The following is a 24717-nucleotide window of genomic DNA, read 5'->3' on the forward strand; positions in this document are numbered from 1 at the left end:
TTCATGGTTCCCCATGACTGTTAGATTAAAGAGAAAAAAAACTTCAATGTCCTCTGAGCCAAATCATTTGCAGTTATGGATATGATAATCTGTTAACAGTGCAGGTTGACTAAGGACACATTTTAATGTAGTTCTGGCTTAAGGTAGCACACATAACTCTTTATATAATGCACTATCAACTCAAATCAAACTTTATTTAAGTATATTTCACACTATGGGAGAAAGTAGAAAAAAACCTTAATAGCCCTCTCAATGATGGTACCATTCCTTTCTTTGATGATAGGGCCTAGACGACTTTAAATGCTGTAGTGTAGGCTAATAGGTGAGTAGCCTAGGATACAGTGCATTCGGAAAGTATTCAGACCCCTTCCCTTTTTCCATATTTTGTTAAGTTACAGCCTTATTCTAAAATGGATTAAATAAAAAAGATACCTCATCGATCTACACAACAATACCCCATAATGACAAAGCGAAAACAGAAATACCTTATTTACATAAGTATTCAGATCCTTTGCTACGAGACTCGAAATTGAGCTCAGGTGCATCCTGTTTCCATTGATCATCCTTGAGATGTTTCTACAACTCGATTGGAGTCCACCTGTGGTAAATTCAATTGATTGGACATGATTTGGAAAGGCACACACCTGTCTATATAAGGTCCCAGAGTTGACAGTGCATGTCAGAGCAAAGACCAAGCCATGAGGTCGAAGGAATTCTCCGTAGAGCTCCGAGACAGGATTGTGTCGAGGCACAGATCTGGGGAAGGGTACCAAAACAATTCTGCAGCATTGAACGTCCCCAAGAACACAGTCGCCTCCATCATTCTTAAATGGAAGAATTTTGGAACCACCAAGACTCTTCCTAGAGTTGGCCGCCCGGCCAAACTGAGCAATCGGGAGAGAAGGGCCTTGGTCAGGGAGTGACCAAGAACCCGATGGTCACTCTGACAGAGCTCCAGAGTTCCTCTGTGGAGATGGGAGAACCTTCCAGAAGGACAACCATCTCTGCAGCACTCCACCAATCAGGCCTTTATGGTAGAGTGGCCAGACGGTAGCCACTCCTCAGTAAAAGGCACAACAGCCTGCTTGGAGTTTGCCAAAAGGCAGCTAAAGGACTCTCAGACCATGAGAAACAAGATTCTCTGGTCTGATGAAACCAAGATTGAACTCTTTGGCCTGAATGCCAAGCGTCACGTCTGAAGGAAACCTGGCACCATCCCTACGGTGAAGCATGGTGGTGGCAGCATCATGCTGTGGGGATGTTTTTCAGCGTCAGGGACTGGGAGACTCATCAGGATCGAAGGAAAGATGAATGGAGCAAAGTACAGAGAGATCCTTGATGAAAACCTGCTCCAGAGCTCTCAGGACCTCAGACTGGGGCGAAGGTTCACCTTCCAACAGGACAACGACCCTAAGCACACAGCCAAGACAACACAGGAGTGGCTTCAGGACAAGTCTCTACATTTCCTTGAGTGGCCCAGCCAGAGCCCGGACTTGAACCCGATCAAACATCTCTGGAGACCTGAAAACAGCTGTGCAGCGACGCTCCCCATCCAACCTGACAGAGCTTGAGAGGATCTGCAGAGAAGAATGGGAGAATCTCCCCAAATACAGGTGTGCCAAGCTTGTAGTGTCATACCCAAGAAGACTTGAAGCTGTAATCGCTTCCAAAGGTGCTTCAACAAAGTACTGAGTAAATTGTCTGAATACTTATGTAAATGTGATATTTATAAAAACCTGTTTTTGCTTTGTCATTATGTGGTATTGTGTGTAGATTGATAAGAGAAAAAAACGATTTAATCAATTTTAGAATAAGGCTGTAATGTAGCAAAATGTGGAAAAAATCAAGGGGTCTGAATACTTTCCGAATGCACTGTACATCATTGCATAAGGTAGCCTATGTTTAACAGTTTCCATGTTTAACAGTTTTCATCTCCTAAATAATACATTCATTGATATGTCCAGTGTGAGAATTATAGTCGAGCTATATCGATTCCATGACTACACAGTATTTTCTTATTTTCTATTCATGTGGGGGCGTATCTCCTCACCTCACTCGCGCGCGCTGGGAACAAACGATACAACATTGCGGCGTATGAGCTCAAACCCTGAACAAAAGACATCCTCATAAAACAGGGAATGGTGGGAGCAGCGTTGTGGAATGTTTAGAAGTTATTTTGAACGCATTAGCAAAGGCGAATAATTATTTTGGCCGCTGATTTAAAGGGTTGTGTGTTGCCAAATCTGCGGGACGCGCGTTGCTCTCCACCAAAGCCAGCTACAGGGGAGGGACACCGCCGATTTCTCGACTTCACCGCTCTGACTGAAGGGGAGGGGGTCCGTAGACCAAAATTGATGGTAGTGGGCACTGAGAAAGACTAGCTACTCCTGTTGATAATAAAGGCAAAATACACCTTTCAGTCGAATACAGCGGAGTTGGTGAAACGGGCCGGTAGTGAAACATGGAGTAAGTAGCCTTTTGACTTTAACTGCATGTGTTGCATTGGGCGTGCTCAATTTGAACGATTTCCCCCCTTTTTGCCACACCTGCAAAAGGGGGACAAATATGCACTCTAGCCAATTGCACTGTGTGCCTTTTTGGGGAGTGCACTGTGGGATTTCTTTTTTGGAAACAGTGAAAATAGGATGTTATTGGGCTGAGTGAATAGTTTGATTATACATTCAAACATCAATAGGCAGACAAAAAATTATGGAATGGTATTCACATGCATTGCTTTTATTTGTCGGCTTTTTTTAAATAGCCTCCTTTTGTGCTTATGCTGTGAAAGACATTGGACCCATATCTAGACTACGGCAAAACCGCATGATCAATCGGCAGTCTATGTAAAGCATATAATCTAGCAACAGCTGGGGAGTCAAGTGAAATGAAACATTTGCCCTAAATAACCACTCTCGATAATATGTCCCCATGTGTAATTACCGTGGATTTGAATGGGCAACCAAAAATACTATGCGTAATTGTCTGTCGATTTAGGCTCTCAGTGAGGTTTGAATTTTTCGGGGATCAATATGGGGAATGTGTAATGCATGTTCCTGAATAATAGCGCGCTGTATATGGGGTTCCTGAATGTTATAGTGCTGCGGTGTGCATATCGCGCTTTATGGAAATATCAGGGAGCAGGAGATAACGGTACCAGAGGGCCGTGCCTGCTCTAATTGTGTCAGCGGTGGGCGTGCATGTGTAGGTGCTAGGGCAGGCGTTCATTTTCTCCCGTGTTGACAGAAATGGGCTGTTCCAATATGGCTGAGTGAGCTGATGCCATAGACATGTGTTCTAGGAAACATGACTAGTGTTTTATCCCTATGTCATTAGGGCTGACTAAGTGTCAGTGACTGACTCATACAAAAGATAAAGGGATACATGAAAGTACAATAGGAGCCTATGGCCATGAGAATGTTACAGATCCGCTCCCTGCCATCTCTCCACTCCTCCTTCTTCATCCTCCCCTTCCTCTCTTCTCTGCATCGGTCCTCATTCACTTTTTCTCAACATCCATTGGGTTTATTCCAATCTTAATAACATATGATTAGATACAGTATAGTACAAATCTTACAGTATTATACAAGGAATATTCCAGCAGTCTTGAAAGAAGGACAATATAAGTTACCTCATCCCAGTCAGCCCACAAGAGTGATCCTCAAGACAGCCAGTGGTGTCCTAGTCCCCCTCTGTCATCCATCAGTCACAGTGACACACATTCAACGTAGCCTTTGGGGCAGACCAGACCTCATGCAGTGGAGGGCAGTGTGACACTGTGGTGTGGGTCATGTTGTCGAGGGTTAGCGCACAGACACATGTATGTCTCTGGTGGTGGCCATGACACTTCAGGGCCGTTTGAACTGACTTCAAAGAGTGGTATTTAGCCTTAGTCTTTATAGATACATAGCCAATAGCAGTAGTACATTCTGAAAGTATTCAGACCCCTTGACTTTTTCCACATTTTGTTACGTTACAGCCTTATTCTAAAATGAATGAAATTGTTTTTTCCCCTCATCAATCTACACACAATACCCCATAATGACGAAGGTTTTTAGAAAATGTTATCAAATGTAAAAAAATATGTAAAACTGAAATATCACATTTACATACGTTTTCAGACCCTTTACTCAGTACTTTGTTGAAGCACCTTTGGCAGCGATTACAACTTTGAGTCTTTTTGGGTATGACACTACAAGCTTGGCACACCTGTATTTGGGGAGATTCTCCCATTCTTCTCTGCAGATCCTCTCAAGCTCTGTCAGGTTGGATGGGGAGCATCGCTGCACAGCTATTTTCAGGTCTCTCCAGAGATGTTAGATCAGGTTCAAGTCCGGGCTCTGGCTGGGCCACTCAAGGACATTTAGAGACTTGTCCTGAAGCCACTCCTGCGTTGTCTTGGCTGTGTGCTTAGGGTCGTTGTCCTGCTGGAAGGTGAACCTTTGCCCCAGTCTGAGGTCCTGAGTGCTCTGGAGCAGGTTTTCATCAAGGATCTCTCTGTACTTTGCTCCGTTCATCTTTCCCTCGATCCTGACGAGCCTCCCAGTCCCTGATGCTGAAAAACATCCCCACAGCATGATACTGCCACCCCCATGCTTCACCGTAGGGATGGTGTCAGGTTTCCTCCAGACGTGACGCTTGGCATTCAGGCCAAAGAGTTCAATCTTGGTTTCATCAGACCAGAGAATCTTGTTTCTCATGGTCTGAGAGTCTTTAGCTGCCTTTTGGCAAACTCCAAGCGGGCTGTCATGTGCCTTTTACTGAGGAGTGTCTACCATCTGGCCGCTCTACCATAAAGGCCTGATTGGTGGAGTGCTGCAGAGATGGATGTCCTTCTGGAAGGTTCTACCATCTCCACAGAGGAACTCTGGAGCTCTGTCAGAGTGAGCATCATGTTTCTGATCAAGGCCCTTCTCCCCCGATTGCTCAGTTTGGCCAGGCAGCCAGCTCTAGGAAGAGTCTTGGTGGTTCCAAACTTCTTCCATTTAAGAATGATAGAGGCCACTGTGTTCTTGGGGACCTTCAATGTTGCAAAAACATTTTGGTACCCTTCCCCAGATCTGTGCCTCGACACAATCCTGTCTCGGAGCTCTACAGACAATTCCTTCAACCTCATGGCTTGGTCTTTGCTCTGACATGCACTGTCAACTGTGGGACCTTATATAGACAGGTGTGTGCCTTTCCAAATCATGTCCAATCAATTAAATTTACCACAGGTGGACTCCAATCAAGTTATAGAAACATCTCAAGGATGATCAATGGAAACAGGATGCACATGAGCTCAATTTCGAGTCTCATAGCAAAGGGTCTGAATACTTATGTAAATAAGGTATTTCTGTTTGTTACTTTTAATAAACTTCCAAAAAAGTATACAAACCTGTTTTCAATTTGTCATTATGGGGTATTGTGTGTAGATTGATGAGGATTTTTATTTATTTAATCAAGTTTAGAATAAGGCTTTAATGTAACAAATGTGGAAAAAGCCAAGGGGTCTGAATCCTTTCCGAATGCACTGTATATACATTGTAGATACATAGCTGTAATATATGCGTAGTAGCCCTACAAAGCTACTAAAAAGCCTTTAGTCTTTTCATGTTGTGTTTTAACACATAGTGGTAAATATGTTTCAATGTACTGTGCAACTAGCCTGGCTACCCAAACTCCTTGCTCCGGCCATATGCTACGTCCACAGAAGTTAGTTTCTTCTCCACATTGAGTCTGGATCTGAGTACCTCCCCAACTATTTCTGGAATGCAAACACATTCTAACAGTTCTGATTGGTCCTAGAAACTGATGGGTTGGGCCAGAGCCAGAACATACGTGGGTAAAGCAGCGTTTTAAATATTTGTCATTGGCTTTGATACTCTGATTGGTTAGAGATGATCCAATTGCTAATGACTTTGTTTTGTACAACACCCCTTATTTTGACGTCACCACAAACGACTTCAACGATGGCAGTTTCAGACTGAAATATGTAGCGAACAAAGAGCAGTGAATAATTCAGTTTGAGTCGTCAGCCAACTGTGCCACTGCCACTCTGTACTTTTGCTTTCACTGGTTTTACACTGGTAACAACTCCAAGGGTTCGGGAATCGGACAAGATCGAGGAGTATAGATTGATTTTGTGTTGCTTTTTTTCCCCAGCTCAGCAACTAGTCCCCCCGGATTATTTTTTTGCAGGGAAGGTCTCCATAGAAACCATGGCAGCATTCTTTCTGTCAGCCGGACAGTTTGTTAGAGTCCTTTTAATTAATAACAGCTTTACAGAATTGCACAACAAAAATGTGTTAATCTCAGCGTAGTGCTTTATGTGGCCGACAGCTCTGGAGAAAGGTTTGGCCTCTAAAAACAGAGATAGACTATGACTACAAACAAGGCTTTGATACATTTATATAATTTACATCTACACTCAGTTATTCAACGAAAGGCCAGTTATTGATTGTTTCTTGTTTGTCTCCACCATAAATGCCATCATCCAGCCTTTAAAGGTATGGTTGAACCATCCCTTTAAGAGCTTTGATTTACTCTCATTTACTTGAACATTATATACAATAACAGTATGATGCTTATGGGATTTACTTTCAGCAAAAATATCTCCCAAGTTCTAGCATTTGTCTGAAATATTTATTTGATCAATTTGACTTTGAGATCTTTGAGACCACACTTCATTCGTGACTTCCAGCCCTGAGACAAGTGTTATGATCTTGTATTGTTTTAACAGTATTATGTGAACAGTATATTTCTCATTGTACTCTTGCACAGACAACTGTGTTATCTGAGTGTTAATGGACTAAAGAGGTGAGTTAAGTGTCCTTTGCCTGGACGCTAAAAACTGTTAGCCTAGTATGAAAGTCTGACATGATCATTGACCTGTTATGAAGAAGCGCTTATGTCACTCCTACTTTCTGCTAATTCATGTCACAAGGTCATGCCATGTCCTACTTTGACCTTTGTTAGAACCAATCCTGAGTGTCCTCTGTACGGTGCTTTGTGATAGCCTTAGGGCCTCAATAGTTTTCCAATCAGCCGTTCGCTGATAACCAAACACAATTTATCCTCTCAAATCTGCTATACTCCCACTCCCTCTCCCAGTCACAGCTACTTTGCCCCAGGGTATAGTGGACATTCAGTGCACCACCGCTGTGTGTCATAACAGGGGCGGCAGGTAGCTTAGTGGTTAAGAGTGTTGTGCCAGTAACCGAAAGGTCGCTGGTTCTAATCCCCGAGCCGACTAGGTGAGAAATCTGTCGATGTGCCCTTGAGCAAGGCACTTAACCCTAATTGCTCCTGTAAGTCGCTCTGGATAAGAGCGTATGCTAAATGATAATTGGAAAACATTTACAGTGCAGGACTTCCATTGGTACTCGTGCAGGCAAGGTCACATTGCTTCTAAGCGGCTCATACCCCCCTGAATGATGACTAGATAGTGGGCCATGCCCCCTGTAAGGCCTCAGCACTAGACTTAAATACCAAAGCCCATTAGATCAGTGGTAGATATTTGTTTTCTCGTCGCACAGTCAACTGAGCAGACTGAATACAGCCGTGTAATGACCTTTGTCATCTCGTTTTAAGCACCAGAATATTACATTTTTGCTATGTTTATACCGAACAAAAATATAAACGCAACATACAACAATTTTATAGATTTTACTGAGTTACAGTTCATATGAGAAAATCAGTCAATTGAAATACATTAATTAGGCCTTAATCTATGGATTTCACATGACTGGGAATACAGATATGCATCTGTTGGTCACAGATAACTTTCTTTTTAAAAATGGGGCTCACAATGGGCCTCAGAATGGGCCTCAGGAACTCATCATTGTATTTCTGTGCATTCAAATTGCCATCGATAAAATGCAATTGTGTTCGTTGTCCGAAGCTTATGCCTGCTCATACCATAACCCCACTGCCACCATGGGGCACTCTGTTCACAACGTTGACAGCAAATTGCTGGCCCACACGACGCCATACACGTGGTCTGCAGTTGTGAGGCCGGTTGGACGTACAGCCAAATTCTCAAAAACGATGTTGGAGGCTGCTTATGGTAGAGAAATTCATGTTCAGTTCTCTGGCAACAGCTCTGGTGGACATTCCTGCAGTCAGCATGCATGCTCCCTCAAAACTTGAGACATCTGTGGCATTGTGTTGTGTGACAAAACTGCACATTTCAGAGTGGCCTTTTATTGGCCCCAGCACAAGGTGCACCTGTGTAATGATCATGCTGTTTAATCAGCTTCTTGATATGCCACAGCTGTCAGGTGGATGGATTATCTTGGCAAAGGAGAAATGCTCACTAACAGGGATGTAAACAAATTTGTGCACACAATTTTAGATAAAAATGCTTTTTTTGCATATGGACAATTTCTGGGATCTTTTATTTCAGATCATGAAACATGGGACCAACACTTTACATGTTGCGTTTATATTTTTGTTCAGTATACATTTACATTTGAGTCATTTAGCAGACGCTCCTATCCGGAGCGACTTACAGGAGCAATATTCATTCACATGACATTCATATGCATTGTCATACTCAGAGGGCTGTTTTCTGTGTGTTTCTCACTAATGTATGTGGCTGCGAATAGACTTTTATTACAGACTCTAATGGTTCACAGTGTCACACCCCATCCTGTTGTCCAAACAGGATGAGACCAAGTAAACCCACACGTTAACACAGATTCATTGATCGCCAAAGTTTGAGATTAGACAACAAACCAACACACACTGTTCCTGAACAATAAACAATTGTAACTATTTCTAGACAAAAGCATTCAAGAGCATTTTGGAATGGGTACAATTTCCTTTTGAAATACACAATAGTAAAAGGTCAAATATCGTGACAACCGGATCTGATTTGGGAGTGTAGCGCTTTCAATGCCTCCCTTTCGGTTTACAAAATGCACCCTGTAATCTACTCAAAGCCATGCTGCAAATTCATCCATCAGCAAAAGCTTTGGGATCTTTTCCTCTGTCTTCTCCCCTCCTTGGTCTTCATGCTAAAAGGTTAAGCTAATAATCCCTGAGCCCTGAACTTGTCAGTGGTGACATTTCCTCATGATTTTATTGGGCTGGGATTATTTATCTGTGTGGACCTTATCAGGGCACGTCCCATTAGCCTGTTTAGGGTTTGCTTCGGAGTTGGAGTCTCTATTGTCCAGTGGAGATAGTGGTCGGGGCTAGGGAAAGAAGACAGGCCAGCTTTGGGTAGAATTGCAAAATTCAGGAAAGTTTCCCAAAATTCCCAGTTTTTTCAGAAATCACGGCTGAATGATTCCCAGTTGAAAGATTCTTTCCCTGTTTATGCACTCCTGATTTTGGGAATCCTCCCATTGGGATTTATGAAAACCCTTGGAACTTTTCAGGAATTTTGCAACCCTAGCCTAGGGTACAGAGTGCACTGACAGTAGCAGCCACAACACCGGCCACACCTTTCCCATGAGGCTTAGTAGTTAATGGCATTACATCATCGTCTGTCTCCATTTCTCTTCTTTCATTGTTGTTGTTTGTAGGTTTTGAAACCGGCAGTGACACTGTAATGGCTTACCAGAGGTGGGACCAAATCATTACTATTCGGAGTCGAGTCTCGAGTCAAGTCCAAGTCGCGCATTCTAAGAGCAAGTCAAGTCGACTCACAAGTTTCTTCAAGTCATGTCGCACGTCAAGTAAAAAATAATCTATACATGCAATGACTTGTTCAACTACAACTAGCTTAATTGTATCTACTTATTGAGGAACCAGACAGCCCTTTTCATTATTTTGTCAACAACACATTTTGATTATGTAATGTTTTAACAACAAAATCCAAATCGGCAAGGTCAACGTAATGGTTAACCATATTATCCAATAGCTGAGCTTTGATTCTGTAGGACCAGATAAGCTGTCGTAAGTCAAAAGGACACTAAAATGAGCTATATTACCAACCCAAATAAAGACTAGATTTATGAGTATTCATTGCAAGTACCCCACCCTATTCTCAACAAGCCAGCAGGGCAAGACAATTTATTAAAGATTAGTAGTGGTGTCTGACTCTGTGCCCCTCCCTTCTGTTGCTGCTTGTAGAGGGGTGTTGGAGGAAGTGCCACAGTGTTGTGTTTGGGGATAGAAAACCCCCCAAGCTCTTCTCTTTTACTGGCTCATTGTCAGTCTGCATGATGTGACCCCACCCAGTCTGTCACTGTGTCTGTGTCCCACACGTCTCCCTCCATGTGACGAGGCACAGGATATGCCCGTTGGCCTCGAGCACATTACACTGCAGACTAGAGAGAATCAGGGCAAATCAGGCTCTCTAGTGCTTCTTTTTGCAGACTCTGCAGAATATTTCCTGTCATTGTGAGGGACAGTAGTATCGGTCATGAAGCCTCAAAGCTTCTCTTTGTCGCCCGCCCGCCCGCATGTTTTGTTTTGTTTTTTGGGCGTGACAGCAAGACATACTCAGCCCTGCTTTCAAAACAGAAAGCCTGACCAGTGAAGTGTTTGGCTTTGAACTGAAGACCTAACAGTGGAAACAGCAGAGTAAACTAGGCAGGCCCAGCTAGACATACTCTCCGCCTGAGAGGAAAAACATCTGTTTCAGCTCATTTGTGTGTTTGATTTCTTTGGGAATACAGAATAGATGCCTCAGATTCCTTATTCTCAATGAGCTGTTTTTTATCAGGAAGGATACAGAGAAAGCGTAAAATGGGCTTGATCCAAAAGCGAATGTTTTTTTTTTGTTTTTATCATTGTCTTATTCTTTCATTTCTGAATTCAGATAAAAGTGGAAAATAATAGCCTAGGCTTCATGTACCGATCGCTGTGTATAATTACATTGCTAGTGAGCATAGGTGCCTCTGCACTAACACTGCATTTGTTTTAAAAGTATGCGCATCATTCTGTCATATTTGACCAAGTATCTTGCTGAGGAAACTGTTTGGTTTATGCTTTGGTTTCCAAATTGTTATTATGAAGCACTTTGAATAGCACCAAGCTCAGTAGAAATCCCCAGACCACATCAACAAAGCAGAACACATCTCTCAGTATTTGAAGTGACTCTGCACCTGTGCTCACTCATTTTCCCATTTCCCTTGAACTTTTTACCTGCCTAATCTAATCAAGCTGAGCGGACATATTTCTCTTTTTTTTGTTTTGTTTCCCACACACAGAACTGTGTCATTGTCCTTGCTCTCACTGACACCAGACTCTAGAGTATATATCCCTCTTAGGGGGAAAGGAAAACATGAATTATGTGTCGTCTGCGTAGCAATGATAGGAGAGACCATGTGAGGATATGACAGAGCCAAGTGACTTGGTGTATAGAGAGAATAGGAGAGGGCCTAGAACTGAGCCCTGTGGGACACCAGTGGTGAGAGCACGTGGTGCGGAGACAGTTTCTCGCCACGCCACCTGGTAGGAGCGACCTGTCAGGTAGGACGCAATCCAAGAGTGAGCAGCGCCGGAGATGCCCAACTCGGAGAGGGTGGAGAGGAGGATCTGATGGTTCACAGTATCAAAGGCAGCGGATAGGTCTAGAAGGATAAGAGCAGAGGAGAGAGAATTAGCTTTAGCAGTGCGGAGAGCCTCCGTGACACAGAGAAGAGCAGTCTCAGTTGAATGACCAGTCTTGAAACCTGACTGGTTTGGATCAAGAAGGTCATTCTGAGAGAGATAGCAGGAGAGTTGGCTAGAGACGGCACGCTCAAGAGTTTTGGAGAGAAAAGAAAGAAGGGATACTGGTCTGTAGTTGTTGACATCGGAGGGATCGAGTGTAGGTTTTTTGAGGAGGGGTGCAACTCTCGCTCTCTTGAAGACAGAAGGGACATCTGGCCTTTTTTGGATCATAAGGCCTTTTTTGAGGCCCTAGTTATACCCTAACACAGTGGTCAAATCAAATGAAATCAAGCTTTATTTATACAGCACATTTCAGACATGGATGTGTTTTACAGGAAAAAACTAATAAAAAACAATGAAAATAAAAGCTGAAATATTTACTACACAACAAACATAACGTAAAAAACTAAAGAATGACACAAACTGAACAACTATAAAGCATCCTAAGGAAAAGAAAAGCTTTTAAATATGTCCACAGTTTCGGCCCCCCTCAGGTTCTCTGGCAGGATATTCCACAGGCTGAGGGCATAATAACTAACGTCTGCCTTTCCATGCCTCTTGGTCCTAGGCTTTGGGATAGTTAAAAGGCCAGTGCCAGAGGACCTGAATGACTTACTGGGTACATAACTTAAAAGCACATCTGACATGTATTGTGGTGCACAATCGTGGATTGATTTAAAACAATAGAAGAATCTTCAAATTAATTCTAAAACTCACAGGCTGCCAGTGCAGAGACCTTAAAACCGGTGTGATGTGTGCTCACCGTCTGGTCTTAGTCAGTACCCGTGCTGCAGCATTCTGTATGTTTTGCAGTTGACCAATGGCTTTCTTGGGTAGACCAGACAGGAGAGCATTACAATAGTCAAGCCTTCTTCTAATAAAAGCATGGATGAGTCTCTCTGCATCAGCCTGAGAGAGAAACTGCCGCACCTTGGGAATGTTTCTCAGGTGGTAAAAAGCTATTTTGGTCACATTCAAAATTTTGTTCAGAATCTAAAATAACACCTAGGTTTTTTACCTGGTGTTTTATCTTTATTGCCTGTGAATTAAAATGTGCGGCTAGATTCTCTCTCTGTGCTTTGGCACCAACAATAAGTACCTCAGTCTTGTCTTGATTTAGCTAGAGGAAGTTGTGACCCATCCAAGTATTTAAACCACTTATACCGTCTAATAATTTATCTGTGGAGCTAAAATCCTCTGGTGACACAGAAATATCAAGTTGTGTATCGATTGCATAGCAGTGAAAGTCAATGCTGTGCTTTCTGATAACGCTGCCAAGGGGTAACATATATAAACTGAACAGTACCGGACCCAAAATCGAACCTTGTGGAACGCCACATGTGATATGTATTTTCTCTGAAATATGTTCACCAAGGGTGACAAAAATGCTTGACCGGTTAAATAGGTCCTTAACCAATTTCGAACTGGACCAGAGAGGCCTCTCCAGTCTGTCCAGAAGGACATCATGATCAACAGTATCGAATGCAGCACTTCAATCTAAGAGTACAAGGACAGAGAGCTGTTTGGCATCTGTGTTGGCTCTAAGATAATTTACCACTTTAACTAAGGCTGTCTCTGTGTTGTGGTGGGCATGAAAATTGCTAAGAGCTGAAGCATCTAGATTAATTATCTTCAGAAGGGGTTTCACCATAGCAGTTTTTAGTGCAGTGGGGAAAAGTGCCTGTGAACAGGGAGTGATTAACAATAGCTTGCACTTCTTCAGATATGCAATTAAAAACTGGTTTGAAGAAGGTGGTGGGGATAGGATCGAGGAGGCAGGTAGAAGGCTTAAGTTGTGATATCACTTTCCTGACAAAATAAATCCATAGTGCCTTTGCATGGTAGGCTAGGGCACATATCATCAAACTTCTCATCAGGTCTTGCTTGTTGTTGGTTATCTTATCTTAGATGTGGAGGAAAGTTCACATAGGTTTGCGGGGGTAGGATTTATCATGCCATCAATGGTCAAGAAGAGCACATCCAAATTATTTTGATTAATAGTGAACAAGTTAGAAAAATGAACCTGTCTGGCATTTCTATATATGCCAAATTGCTCTCTCAGAATATCATAATGGACCTGCAACTTTCCTCACTCATCCAAGGGGCTCTCTGTTTGGATGTGGCCTTTTTCAACTTTAATGGAGCTATGGCATCAATGGTTGCCCTTTAATTTGCTATTAAAGGAAGGCAGAATAGGTGGTGGAGTATTGTTCATACACTCAATAAACTCTGTAGCAACTTTAGAGGTAAGACTGCATTTCTTAATAATGCGTTCAGTATTACCCTGTGCTATGGGCAACAAGGTAGTAATAAATACACAGTGGTGATCAGATAAAGCAACATCAACAATAGAGGATATGTCAATAGAGAGCCCCTTGGTAATAACCAGATCCAGAGTATGGCCGTGGTGATGGGTGGGCCCAGTAACAAGTTGGATTGTCAGGGTGACGTGTATGCGGGAAACGAAGTCAAGCGCAGGACACCGAACTACTGGCAGAACGTACTTTACTCAACACAGTAAAGAAAGTACAAAACAAAACTCCAAACAGGGAGAAACAATAATCCATACAACCAGCACTGCCGACCTAACGGAAAACAATCACACACAATAACCAATGAGAGACAGGGGGTTATAAAGGGAATACAACATAACATAATGGGAAACAGGTGAAAACAATCAGGACAAACTAGACAAACACCGAAACATAGATCGGTGGCAGCTAGTACTCCGGGGACGACGAACGCCGAAGCCTGCCCGAGCAAGGAGGAGGGGCAGCCTCGGCTGATTCCGTGACATGGATAAAGTCCATAGAGCTAAAAAGATTAATAAATTCAATGGCCTTGGAGTCAGTCTCTTTGTCAACATGAATATTAAAATCGCCCAACACAATGATTTTATCATAGTTCTCAAGGACAATAGTTCAGATAAATCAATAAAGAAAGTGGGGCAGTGCTTTGATGGCTTATACAGGGTTATGGTCAGCACTGGTGACATTTAAACAGTATAGCATGTTCCTCAAAAGACCCAAAGTCGCCAAAAGAAATGTCCTTACAGCTGAGAGCATTAGTAAAAATAGAGGCTGTCCCCCCACCCTTTTTCCCTTTTCTGATAGTATGAAAAACTGTAATCCGGGAGGAGATTTCAATAAAAGCGGCACTACAGTCTGATGACAGCCATGTTTCAGTGAGAAACACGCAATCAACTTTGCGCTCACTAATGAGGTCATTCACTAGAAAGGTTTTCCTTGTGATTGCTCTAACATTTGAAAGCGCCATATTCAATGAGTGTGGGCCACTCTGTCCCTTGGGGCATCTGCCTCGAGGTAACCAATGGAATAACAACCAAATTATTAACGTTACAACCACGTTTTCTGACAGTCTCCGATCTATCAGAATGGTAGGAGATGACAGGTTGTATAAACTCACTAGAAGGCGGAGTTAAAGGAACATAAATTAGGTTACGCATTAGTTGATATGCTTTCCAAGTCCTCTGTTGCTTATTCTGACAGGGAGAACTGGAGCACTACCAGACTGTGGGCAGAAGGGCGCTGATGTCATGGACACGGACTCCTGGGTTGACAGAGGACCTTGGTCGGTCCACAGATCGTAGGCAGGCCAAAATCTCTCAGCATCAAGCTGCCCACAATGATGGTGGTCGTGATGGAATCCGATGGGGAAGCGACCTGCTGAACTGTGGCGGCCGCGGGGAGAGTGCCACTGGGCTGCCGCCGGCTATTGATATACACCCAGGATCCGTGCTGACTCCCGGGGCTGGTAGGTCTGTCTCAAGCGGAGCAAAGCTGTTTTTTAGCTGGATCGGATCTTCTCGGATAGATGAAGGGTGGCCAGACTGCCTCCCCGATCTCCTATGCCTTGCGAGTGTCCAGTCTCCCATGGGCTGATTTCTAAGTACACCACTCGACTCATCAACAGCTTTGCTATAAGAGGCATTTAAAACTGAGATTCGGTTTGCCTGGGTTACAGCAAGGTCGGTTAGAAAGCAGGTTATCCTTTTCTCGCAGCTAACAGCTAGAGGATCTCTTCCCTAAGCTGCTTGATGGTGTTGCATTTAGGGCAGACAAATCCCTGTCCATTTTCCAGTTCCACCTTATTTACATTTTACATTTTAGTCATTTAGCAGACTCTCTTATCCAGAGCGACTTACCTTCATCTTGTGATTGTGTAGAAATCCTCTTACACCAGAAGCATTTGTGCCCAGCTGTGGATAAAAACACTGGTCGGCTAGCACTGCTAGTGTTAGCCTGCTCCGTTTTCATGATGGCTAGCAGCTAACTGTTACTTAGCTGCTACTTAACAGGAATCTGGGACACAAACTTGCGGTCCCAGCTGTAAAGGCTGACCGCGTCACGGAATGCGTAGCAATACAAACTTTAGCTATGATTAAAAATTATTTCATAAAAATTATTTCATAAAAACAACAAACCGAGTGTAGACCATCTCCTGGTGTTAGGAATCTCCTGGTTTACAGGTCACATCAGGCCTGCAAGTCACATTATGCTGGCTGGCAAAGTGATGTGTAATTCCTATTGATTGGAATCCAGCCAGAGTTAGGATATCCAACAAGTGGAATTGCTAATCACCCGCATCCTGCATTCAGAATGACTGACAGGGTAGGGAAGATTGAATACTGATACTACCTCAACCATCTAAACTTGAACAACCATCTAAATTACGGGTGCAATAAATCCAACAGATTGGATTCATTTAGAAAACTGTATGTTATTTATTTTTGTGTAGCATAAAATGTATTAACCAATCAATGTAAATACAAAAACACAGATATTACAGTAAAACTAAACATTCTGAAAATCTCACTGCAGTAGAGCATGCTGGGAAATATTATATACGGTTCTATGTAGAACCCTTCTTGCCTTCCAAATAATTATTCTTGCCTCCCAAAGAATCATCAAATAACTATTTCTTCCAAAAACGGTTCTTAGGATGTTAAAGGTTCTAGGTAGAACCCTTTGCCTTACAAAGAACCCTTGTCTTCCAAAAAGGGTTATTCTGATCAAAACGGTTCTTGGTAGAACCCTATCCCTCTGCAAAGAACCCTTTTGGAACCCTTTTTTCTAAGAATGTGTAGTATTAAGTGATGGCATTGGTGTGACTATTAATATCATTATTAATATCACTATTAAAGTCACTATTATAGACCCCCTGCATTATTGTCTGTCATCTGCTGCATCCCTGTCATATTTTAGGTGTGATCCCTTAAGCTCCCCCCCACCCCCTCCATCTGTATATAGCTCCTGTATGCCCCTATGGAGCTTAGCTTATTGCAGCAGTGCATTTTCACTGGTGCTTTGACAGGCCCTCTTCTGGGATACACCCACATACAACCACCCTCACACACACATGCACGCACACACAGGTATTCACACACACGCACACACGCACGCACGCGCACACACACACATCAGGTCACAGCGCCCTCAGATTCACCTCCAATGAAATGTTCAAGCGTAATGAAAAGGGCTGGACATTATGCACCAGTTTATGGTCAGTATTCATGAGTGAAATTGGCCAGTGCTCTGCAATACCCCCAGAGGCATTAGAGCCAAATGTGTTGATGCTGGAAGTCTGAACATTCCCACAGCGGTTTACCATGGACATTTTGCTTGGCCTCATATTGATACATTCATCAGCCTATCTCTAATGACGAAAAGCTTCAAGGGCTAATATTGGGCAACGCAACAATTCACGCTTTTATGAAACATTTATATGGGATTTTTTAAAAATGAAAACGAAGCCGTGTCTGTGGAAGGGGAACAAGCTTCTCTTTGAGGGCTGACCAAAACCTGAACCCCTCTGCCGTTGTTGGCACTTCATGAAAATGTGCATGTGACAGTGAGAAAATTAGCATGTGAATGCTCAGAGAGATATGATCTTCATTTTAGAGAATCCAGAGCTATCAAAGAATGCACTGAGTAACTGCAGCTGGGAAGGAACAAAATAAATCCTGTCTAGACTGTTGATTTTTCACGTGAATAATGCAAGGTTACGTAATAGATTCACCACTACAGTTTGACCCCCACTCGCCCTCTAAAGGTTTCCACTCAGATTAATTAGTTCATCTCCTGATGTACTGTAGCCACTCCAACAGCCTCCATCAAACCGTATATATTGGTGGGTAGCCTTTACTTATTGATAGATAGGCCATACATATTGGTAGATAGCCCATACATATTGGTAGAAAGCCCATACATATTTATAATGGTGGATATGGTCTAGCTGGGGCTGATGTGTAAAGCATGTATCACTGTGTGTATGCTAGCATTGTTTATGCAGTGTCTTAGAGAGTGCTACAGTATTATATAGCATTCAGATAAGGCAGCAGTGATGGTAGCCGGCTTTGTCCTGTCCTTTCCCTCTCTCTCCTCTACGGCCTGTCAGTCCAAAGCTGCTGACTGGGCACACAGCAGCAAGCAGGCGTTTTCCCCAGACAATACAGCCATCTACAATTTGCATACCGCCCCAACAGATCCACAGACGAAGCAATCACAATTGCACTCCACACTGCCCTCTCCCACCTAGAAAATAGGAATATATATGTGAGGATGCTGTTCATAAACTACAGCTCAGCATTCAACACCATAGTGCCCTCCAAGCTCGTCATCAAGCTCGGGACCCTGGGACTGAACACCTCCCTCTGCAACTGGATCCTGGACTTACTGACGGGCCGCCCCCAGGTGGTAAGGGTAGGCAACAACACCACGCTGACCCTCAACGCGGGGGCCCCCCAGGGGTATGTGCTTAGCCCCCTCCTGTACTCCCTCTTCACCCACGACTGTGTGGCCACGCTCGACATCCTACTCCATCATCAAGTTGGCTGACGACATGAAGGTGGTAGGCCTGATCACCAACAGCGATGAGACAGCCTACAGGTAGGAGGTCAGAGACCTGGCATTGTCAGCAAGACCAAGGAGCTGATCATGGACTACAGGAAACAGGGGCAGGTGCACACACCCATCCACATCGATGGTGCCACAGTGGAGAGGGTCAAGAGCTTCCAGTTCCTCTGTGTCCACATCACTGAGGACTTAACATGTTGCTCTCACATCAGCACAGTCGTGAAGAAGGCACGGCAGTGCTTCTTCTCCCTCAGGAGGCTGAAACGATTTGGTATGGCCCCTAAGAGCCTTAGGAACTTTTACAGCTGAACCATCGAGAGCATCCTGACTGGTTGTATCACCGTCTGGTATGGCAACTGCACCACCCTCGACCCGAAGGCCCTAAAGAGGGTGGTGCGGAAGGCCCAGCACATAACTGGGGGTGAGCTCCCAGCCATCCAGGACGTACATGCCAGGCGGTGTCTGAGAAAAGCCCGACATTTTTCAAAAGACTCCAGCCACCCGAGACATGGACTGTTCTCCATGCTTATGTCCGGCAGGCGGTACCGGTGCATCAAGGCTCAGACCAACAGACTCCTAAACAGCTTCTATCCCCTGGCAATAAGGCTAAATGATTATTGATTAGATGTATTACTACCACTACACTGCTGTTCATTTATTATTGATTGCCATTACCATTAGTATCTATCTATTTATCCTGCTACTGGTCACTATTACTCCTGTTTACATGTATATAGAATATTACCATTCATATATTACCATAAGTATTTATATATTCCTGCTACCAGTCACTTTTCACACCTACACTGACACTCTTGCACTCACCCACACACTCACACTTACATAGACACACTCACCACCACCACACACCCACCCACCCACCACTTATGCTGCTGCCATGCTGTTTACTATTGTTATTATTATTCATCCTGTTACCAATCACTTTCTCCTAATCCTTGCCTACATGTACATATCTACCTCAATACTCCAGTAAATGTGGTACTGGCACTGACCCTGTATATAGCTTCCTCTCTTATTTCTTATTTCTCGGGGTAAAATACATAAATTAGTTCTACTATTTTGATATTGAATACTGCACTGTTGGGTAGGGCTTGCAAGGTAAGCGTTCCACTGTACTTGTGCATGTGACAAATAAAACTTGAAACTTGAAACAATAAAACATTTTCTCCTCTCTTTTGCCTGGTACACATGGTCCTAGGCTGAGTTCTGCTGGCTCGCCTTGTTAAAATAAAAAGGCCCTCGTAGTAAATTATAACCTCCTGCTCTCCCCTTTTTCTGCTTACCCCCTCAGCTTCTCATACCACTGTCCACTGTAAGCCAAGCAGCCAAGCATATTTCACTTATGAGCCCTTAAAAACGCATGATATTTTTACAGTTGGTGTGTGTTACAGTATGTGCGGTGGGTGGGTGGGTGGGGGGGGGGGGGGGGGCTGTGGGGTGGTTCCTGGGGGATGAGAAACACATGTTGGGGTAGCGGTGGTGTTGGGTCGGTGGAGAAGGGCTGTAGCGGAGGCCAGGCATTCCTGCGTTCCCTCATGGCATGCTGTACATCTCATCTTTCAAACGGGGCTATCAGAGGGGGGGTTGGTTCAGACACTCCTGATCAACACACCCCCAGTCAGGGACTGTATGGAATGGTGCTGCTACTGGTGGTGGTGGTGTCAGGGTGGGATGCATGCATACCTCTCCTCTCCCTCTCCTCTCCCTATGGAGAGGGCTCTGATAAGGAGCTCTGAGGCTTCCCAGACATTCTAAGAGCACATGAAGAGTGGCTGTCTTGTTGTGGAGTGGACCCCCCTGTCAGACACTGTGTTGCAGTTTGAGGTTTCTGTTACCTTGACTACAATGAGTAAGGGGGAGGGAGGGTTGTTAACCCCCACCGTAACAAGTTATCCTCCACTTGTTTGAGGTCATATTTTGGTATTGGAAGTCTGGCAGTTTTTCGGGGGGCTTTTGCAACCTTTCTGTGGTGAAAGTGAGGGGAAACATTGGCATGCTCTCTCTCTCTCTCGACACTGATCCCCTGCAGTCTCCTCCAGGAAAGAATTCCTCAATTTTCAACCACCCCAAAAAACGATTGTGAAAAAAGCTTATATTGAGCCAGCTTGAGCCTCAGCTTGTCTCTTGTACTATTTCACGCTCGACTTGTCTAACTGTTATTTAGCTTATTATGACATTACAGTGCCAGCCATCTTGGCTAGCACACTAGACCCAGAGTGGCGATGCATTACCGTGGTTGTCGACAGTGCTTTTGGATAAGGAGTCTTGAGTATATTTTAGTCATTTAGCAGACACTCTTATCCAGAGCGACTTACAGGAACAATTAGGGTTAAGTACCTTGCTCAAGGGCACATCGACAGATTTTTCACCTAGTCAACTCGGGGATTCAAACCAGCGACTTTTCAGTTACTTGTCTAACTCTCTTAACCTCTAGGCTACCTGCCACCTGGAATAGTGCACTCACTCTACTAAGCTACTGGCCATTTGCTGCTTGTGGCTTGATTGTCCTTTTGATGTGTTTTCTCTGGGGTGAAAAGTCAAGGAGAGGAAGTCCTTTTGGCATTCTTACACTGACCTATCAGAGATGAGAACAGGAGCCTAGAGATAAGGGTGGCTGCACAATAGACATGGCAGATCAATAATCTTCTGGAACATGCAGGAGCAAAATGAGTCCAGGGTCAAAGTCTAACTGGCCAGAGAGAGGACCAATCCTGTATAACTCTGATAACATGGTCCTGCTGTGGTAGCCACAATGTATGGTTCGGTTAAACAGTTCTGGACTAAGGGTAGACTTAGCTACAATTAATTTGAGTTTGGTTACAAATATAATTCATATAAAGATTCAAATGTGTGTAATAACATAAACCGCAAACAGGACAACAGCTGTAAGTACTTTGTAATAACATATACTGTAGCCTACAGTACCAGGTAAATACTGTACATAGGTTTTATAGGGCACTTCATGTAAAGTGGGACCATATGGGATTCACTGTGTGTTAATGTGTTTTATTGTGTATGAATGTGTGAAAATATGGATAGACTGCATCACGGCAAGATGCCTTGTGGGGACCACTTCTGGAATCAATTAGCCTGGCATGCGATGGAGAAACATTGTCATAATACAGCATATTATTGCCCGACATCAATATTTTCTTTGTTCAATGACCCTTGTTCTAATTTCTTTCTTTCTGTTTCTTAAAATGAATGGAATTTCCTCGTTTGATTGATGACTGTTCAAGCGCATCCTTATTTCCCCACAAAGATCTCAAAATAAGAAAATATGAGGTGGCTGTTCTACAAAATTATCGATGGTATCTATTTGATAAATCATTATTTTCTTGAAGGTGCTGAGAGAGTGGTAATAAGTTTGATGGTTTTCTTAAATAAAATAATGTGTGTGAGTAGTGATAAGTTGTGCTGTTGCCAATGAATCAGCGATTTGTGTGGTCGTCATTTTTTGGCATTATTCCACCTATTAAATTCTATATACAAGGTGTTACTTTCTTTACTACAGTATTTGTTTCTTAATCAGGAGTCAGTGATGTGAACTAATTATAGGGTCCTACTGTAGCTCTAGACCAGATTAACCATAACATGACTATTAACCATAACATGACTATTAACCATACACATGACTATTAACCATAACATGACTATTAACCATAACATGACTATTAACCATAACATGACTATTAACCATAACATGACTATTAACCATAACATGACTATTAACCATAACATGACTATTAACCATACACATGACTATTAACCATACACATGACTATTAACCATAACATGACTATTAACCATACACATGACTATTAACCATAACATGACTATTAACCATACACATGACTATTAACCATAACATGACTATTAACCATAACATGACTATTAACCAAACACATGACTATTAACCACACGCATTACTATTAACCAAACACACATGACTATTGACCAAATACACGACTATTGACCATACACACGGCTATTGACCATACACGTGACAATTAACCACACATGTGACTATTGACCACACACGTGACTATTGAATATACATGACTATTGACCATACACATGACTAATAACCAAAAACATGACTATTAACCACACACATGACTATTAACCAAACACACGACTATTGACCATACATGTGACAATTAACCACACACATGACTATTGACCATACACGTGACTATTAACCATACACATTACAATTAACCATACACATGACAATTAACCATACACATGACTATTAACCATACACATGACAATTAACCATACACATGACTATTAACCATACACATGACTATTAACCATACACAGGACAATTAACCATACACATGACAATTAACCATACACATGACTATTAACGTCATTTAGCAGACACTCTTATCCAGAGCGACTTACAGTTAGTGCATACATTATTCTTTTTTATTTTCATACTGGCCCCCCGTGGGAATCGAACCCACAACCCTGGCGTTGCAAACACCATGCTCTACCAACTGAGCTACCTGGACCAATTGTGCGCCGCCCCATTGGTCTCCCGGTTGCGGCCGGCTACAGCAGAGCCTGGATTCGAACCAGGATCTCTAGTGGCACAGCTAGCACTGCGATGCAGTGCCTTAGACCACTGCGCCACTCGGGACACATGACAATTAACCAAACACATACACATGACAATTAACCACACACGACTATTAACCACACACATGACTATTAACCATACACATGACTATTAACCATACACATGACATTTAACCATACACATGACTATTAACCATACACATGACAATTAACCATACACATGACTATTAACCATACACATGACTATTAACCATACACCTGACAATTAACCATACACATGACTATTAACCATACACATGACTATTAACCATACACATGACAATTAACCATACACATGACTATTAACCATACACATGACATTTAACCATACACATGACTATTAACCATACACATGACAATTAACCATACACATGACTATTAACCATACACATGACTATTAACCATACACCTGACAATTAACCATACACATGACTATTAACCATATACATATGACTATTAACCATACACATGACTATTAACCACACACATGACTATTAACCATACACCTGACAATTAACCATACACATGACTATTAACCATACACATGAAAATTAAACATACACATGACAATTAACCATACACATGACTATTAACCATACACATGACTATTAACCACACACATGACTATTAACCATACACATGACTATTAACCATACACATGACAATTAACCATACATATGACAATTAACCATACACACATACACATGACAATTAACCACACACGACTATTAACCACACACATGACTATTAACCATACACATGACTATTAACCATACACATGACTATTAACCATACACATGAAAATTAACCATACACATTACTATTAACCATACACATGACTATTAACCATACACATGACAATTAACCATACACATGACTAATAACCATTCACATGACAATTAATCACACACATGACTATTAACCATACACACATGACAATTAACCATACACGACTATAAATCATACACACATGACTATTAATCATACACATATGATTATTAACCATACACATGTGACTATTCACCATACAGATATGACTATTCACCATACACATATGACTATTAACCATACATACATGGCAATTAACCATACACATGACTATTAACCATACACCCATGACAATTAACCATACACACGACTATTAACCACACACATGACTATTAACCATACACATGACAATTAACCATACACATGACTATAAATCATACACATGACTATTAATCATACACATATGATTATTAACCATACACATATGACTATTCACCATACACATATGATTATTAGCCATATATATGATTATTAACCATACACATGACTATTAACAACATGACAATTAACCATACACATGACAATTAACCATACACACATGACAATTAACCATACACACATGACTATTAACCACACACATGACTATTAACCGTACACACAACAATTAACCATACACATGACTATTAACCATACACACATGACTATTAACCATACACACATGACAATTAACCATACACATGACAATTAGCCATACACACATGACTATTAACCACACACATGTCTATTAACCATACACATATGACAATTAACCATACACATGACTAATAACCATACACATGAC

The 24717-nt window shown here is 42.5% G+C and overlaps 1 protein-coding gene across 1 annotated transcript in view; it reads left to right on the forward strand.

The window, feature by feature from the left end:
- Window positions 1–2379: 2379 nt before the first annotated feature.
- LOC311137114 (paralemmin-1-like) overlaps window positions 2380–24717 on the forward strand; it is a 59679-nt gene continuing 37341 nt past the window's right edge. Inside the window, exon 1 of the mRNA XM_084171453.1 lies at window positions 2380–2466. Coding sequence (XP_084027579.1) covers window positions 2462–2466 — 5 coding nt within the window. The 5' untranslated portion in view covers window positions 2380–2461. The remainder of the gene's footprint in view (window positions 2467–24717) is intronic.

This window comes from Coregonus lavaretus, assembly GCF_964263955.1.
Source record: "Coregonus lavaretus genome assembly, chromosome: 11".
NCBI lineage: Eukaryota > Metazoa > Chordata > Actinopteri > Salmoniformes > Salmonidae > Coregonus > Coregonus lavaretus.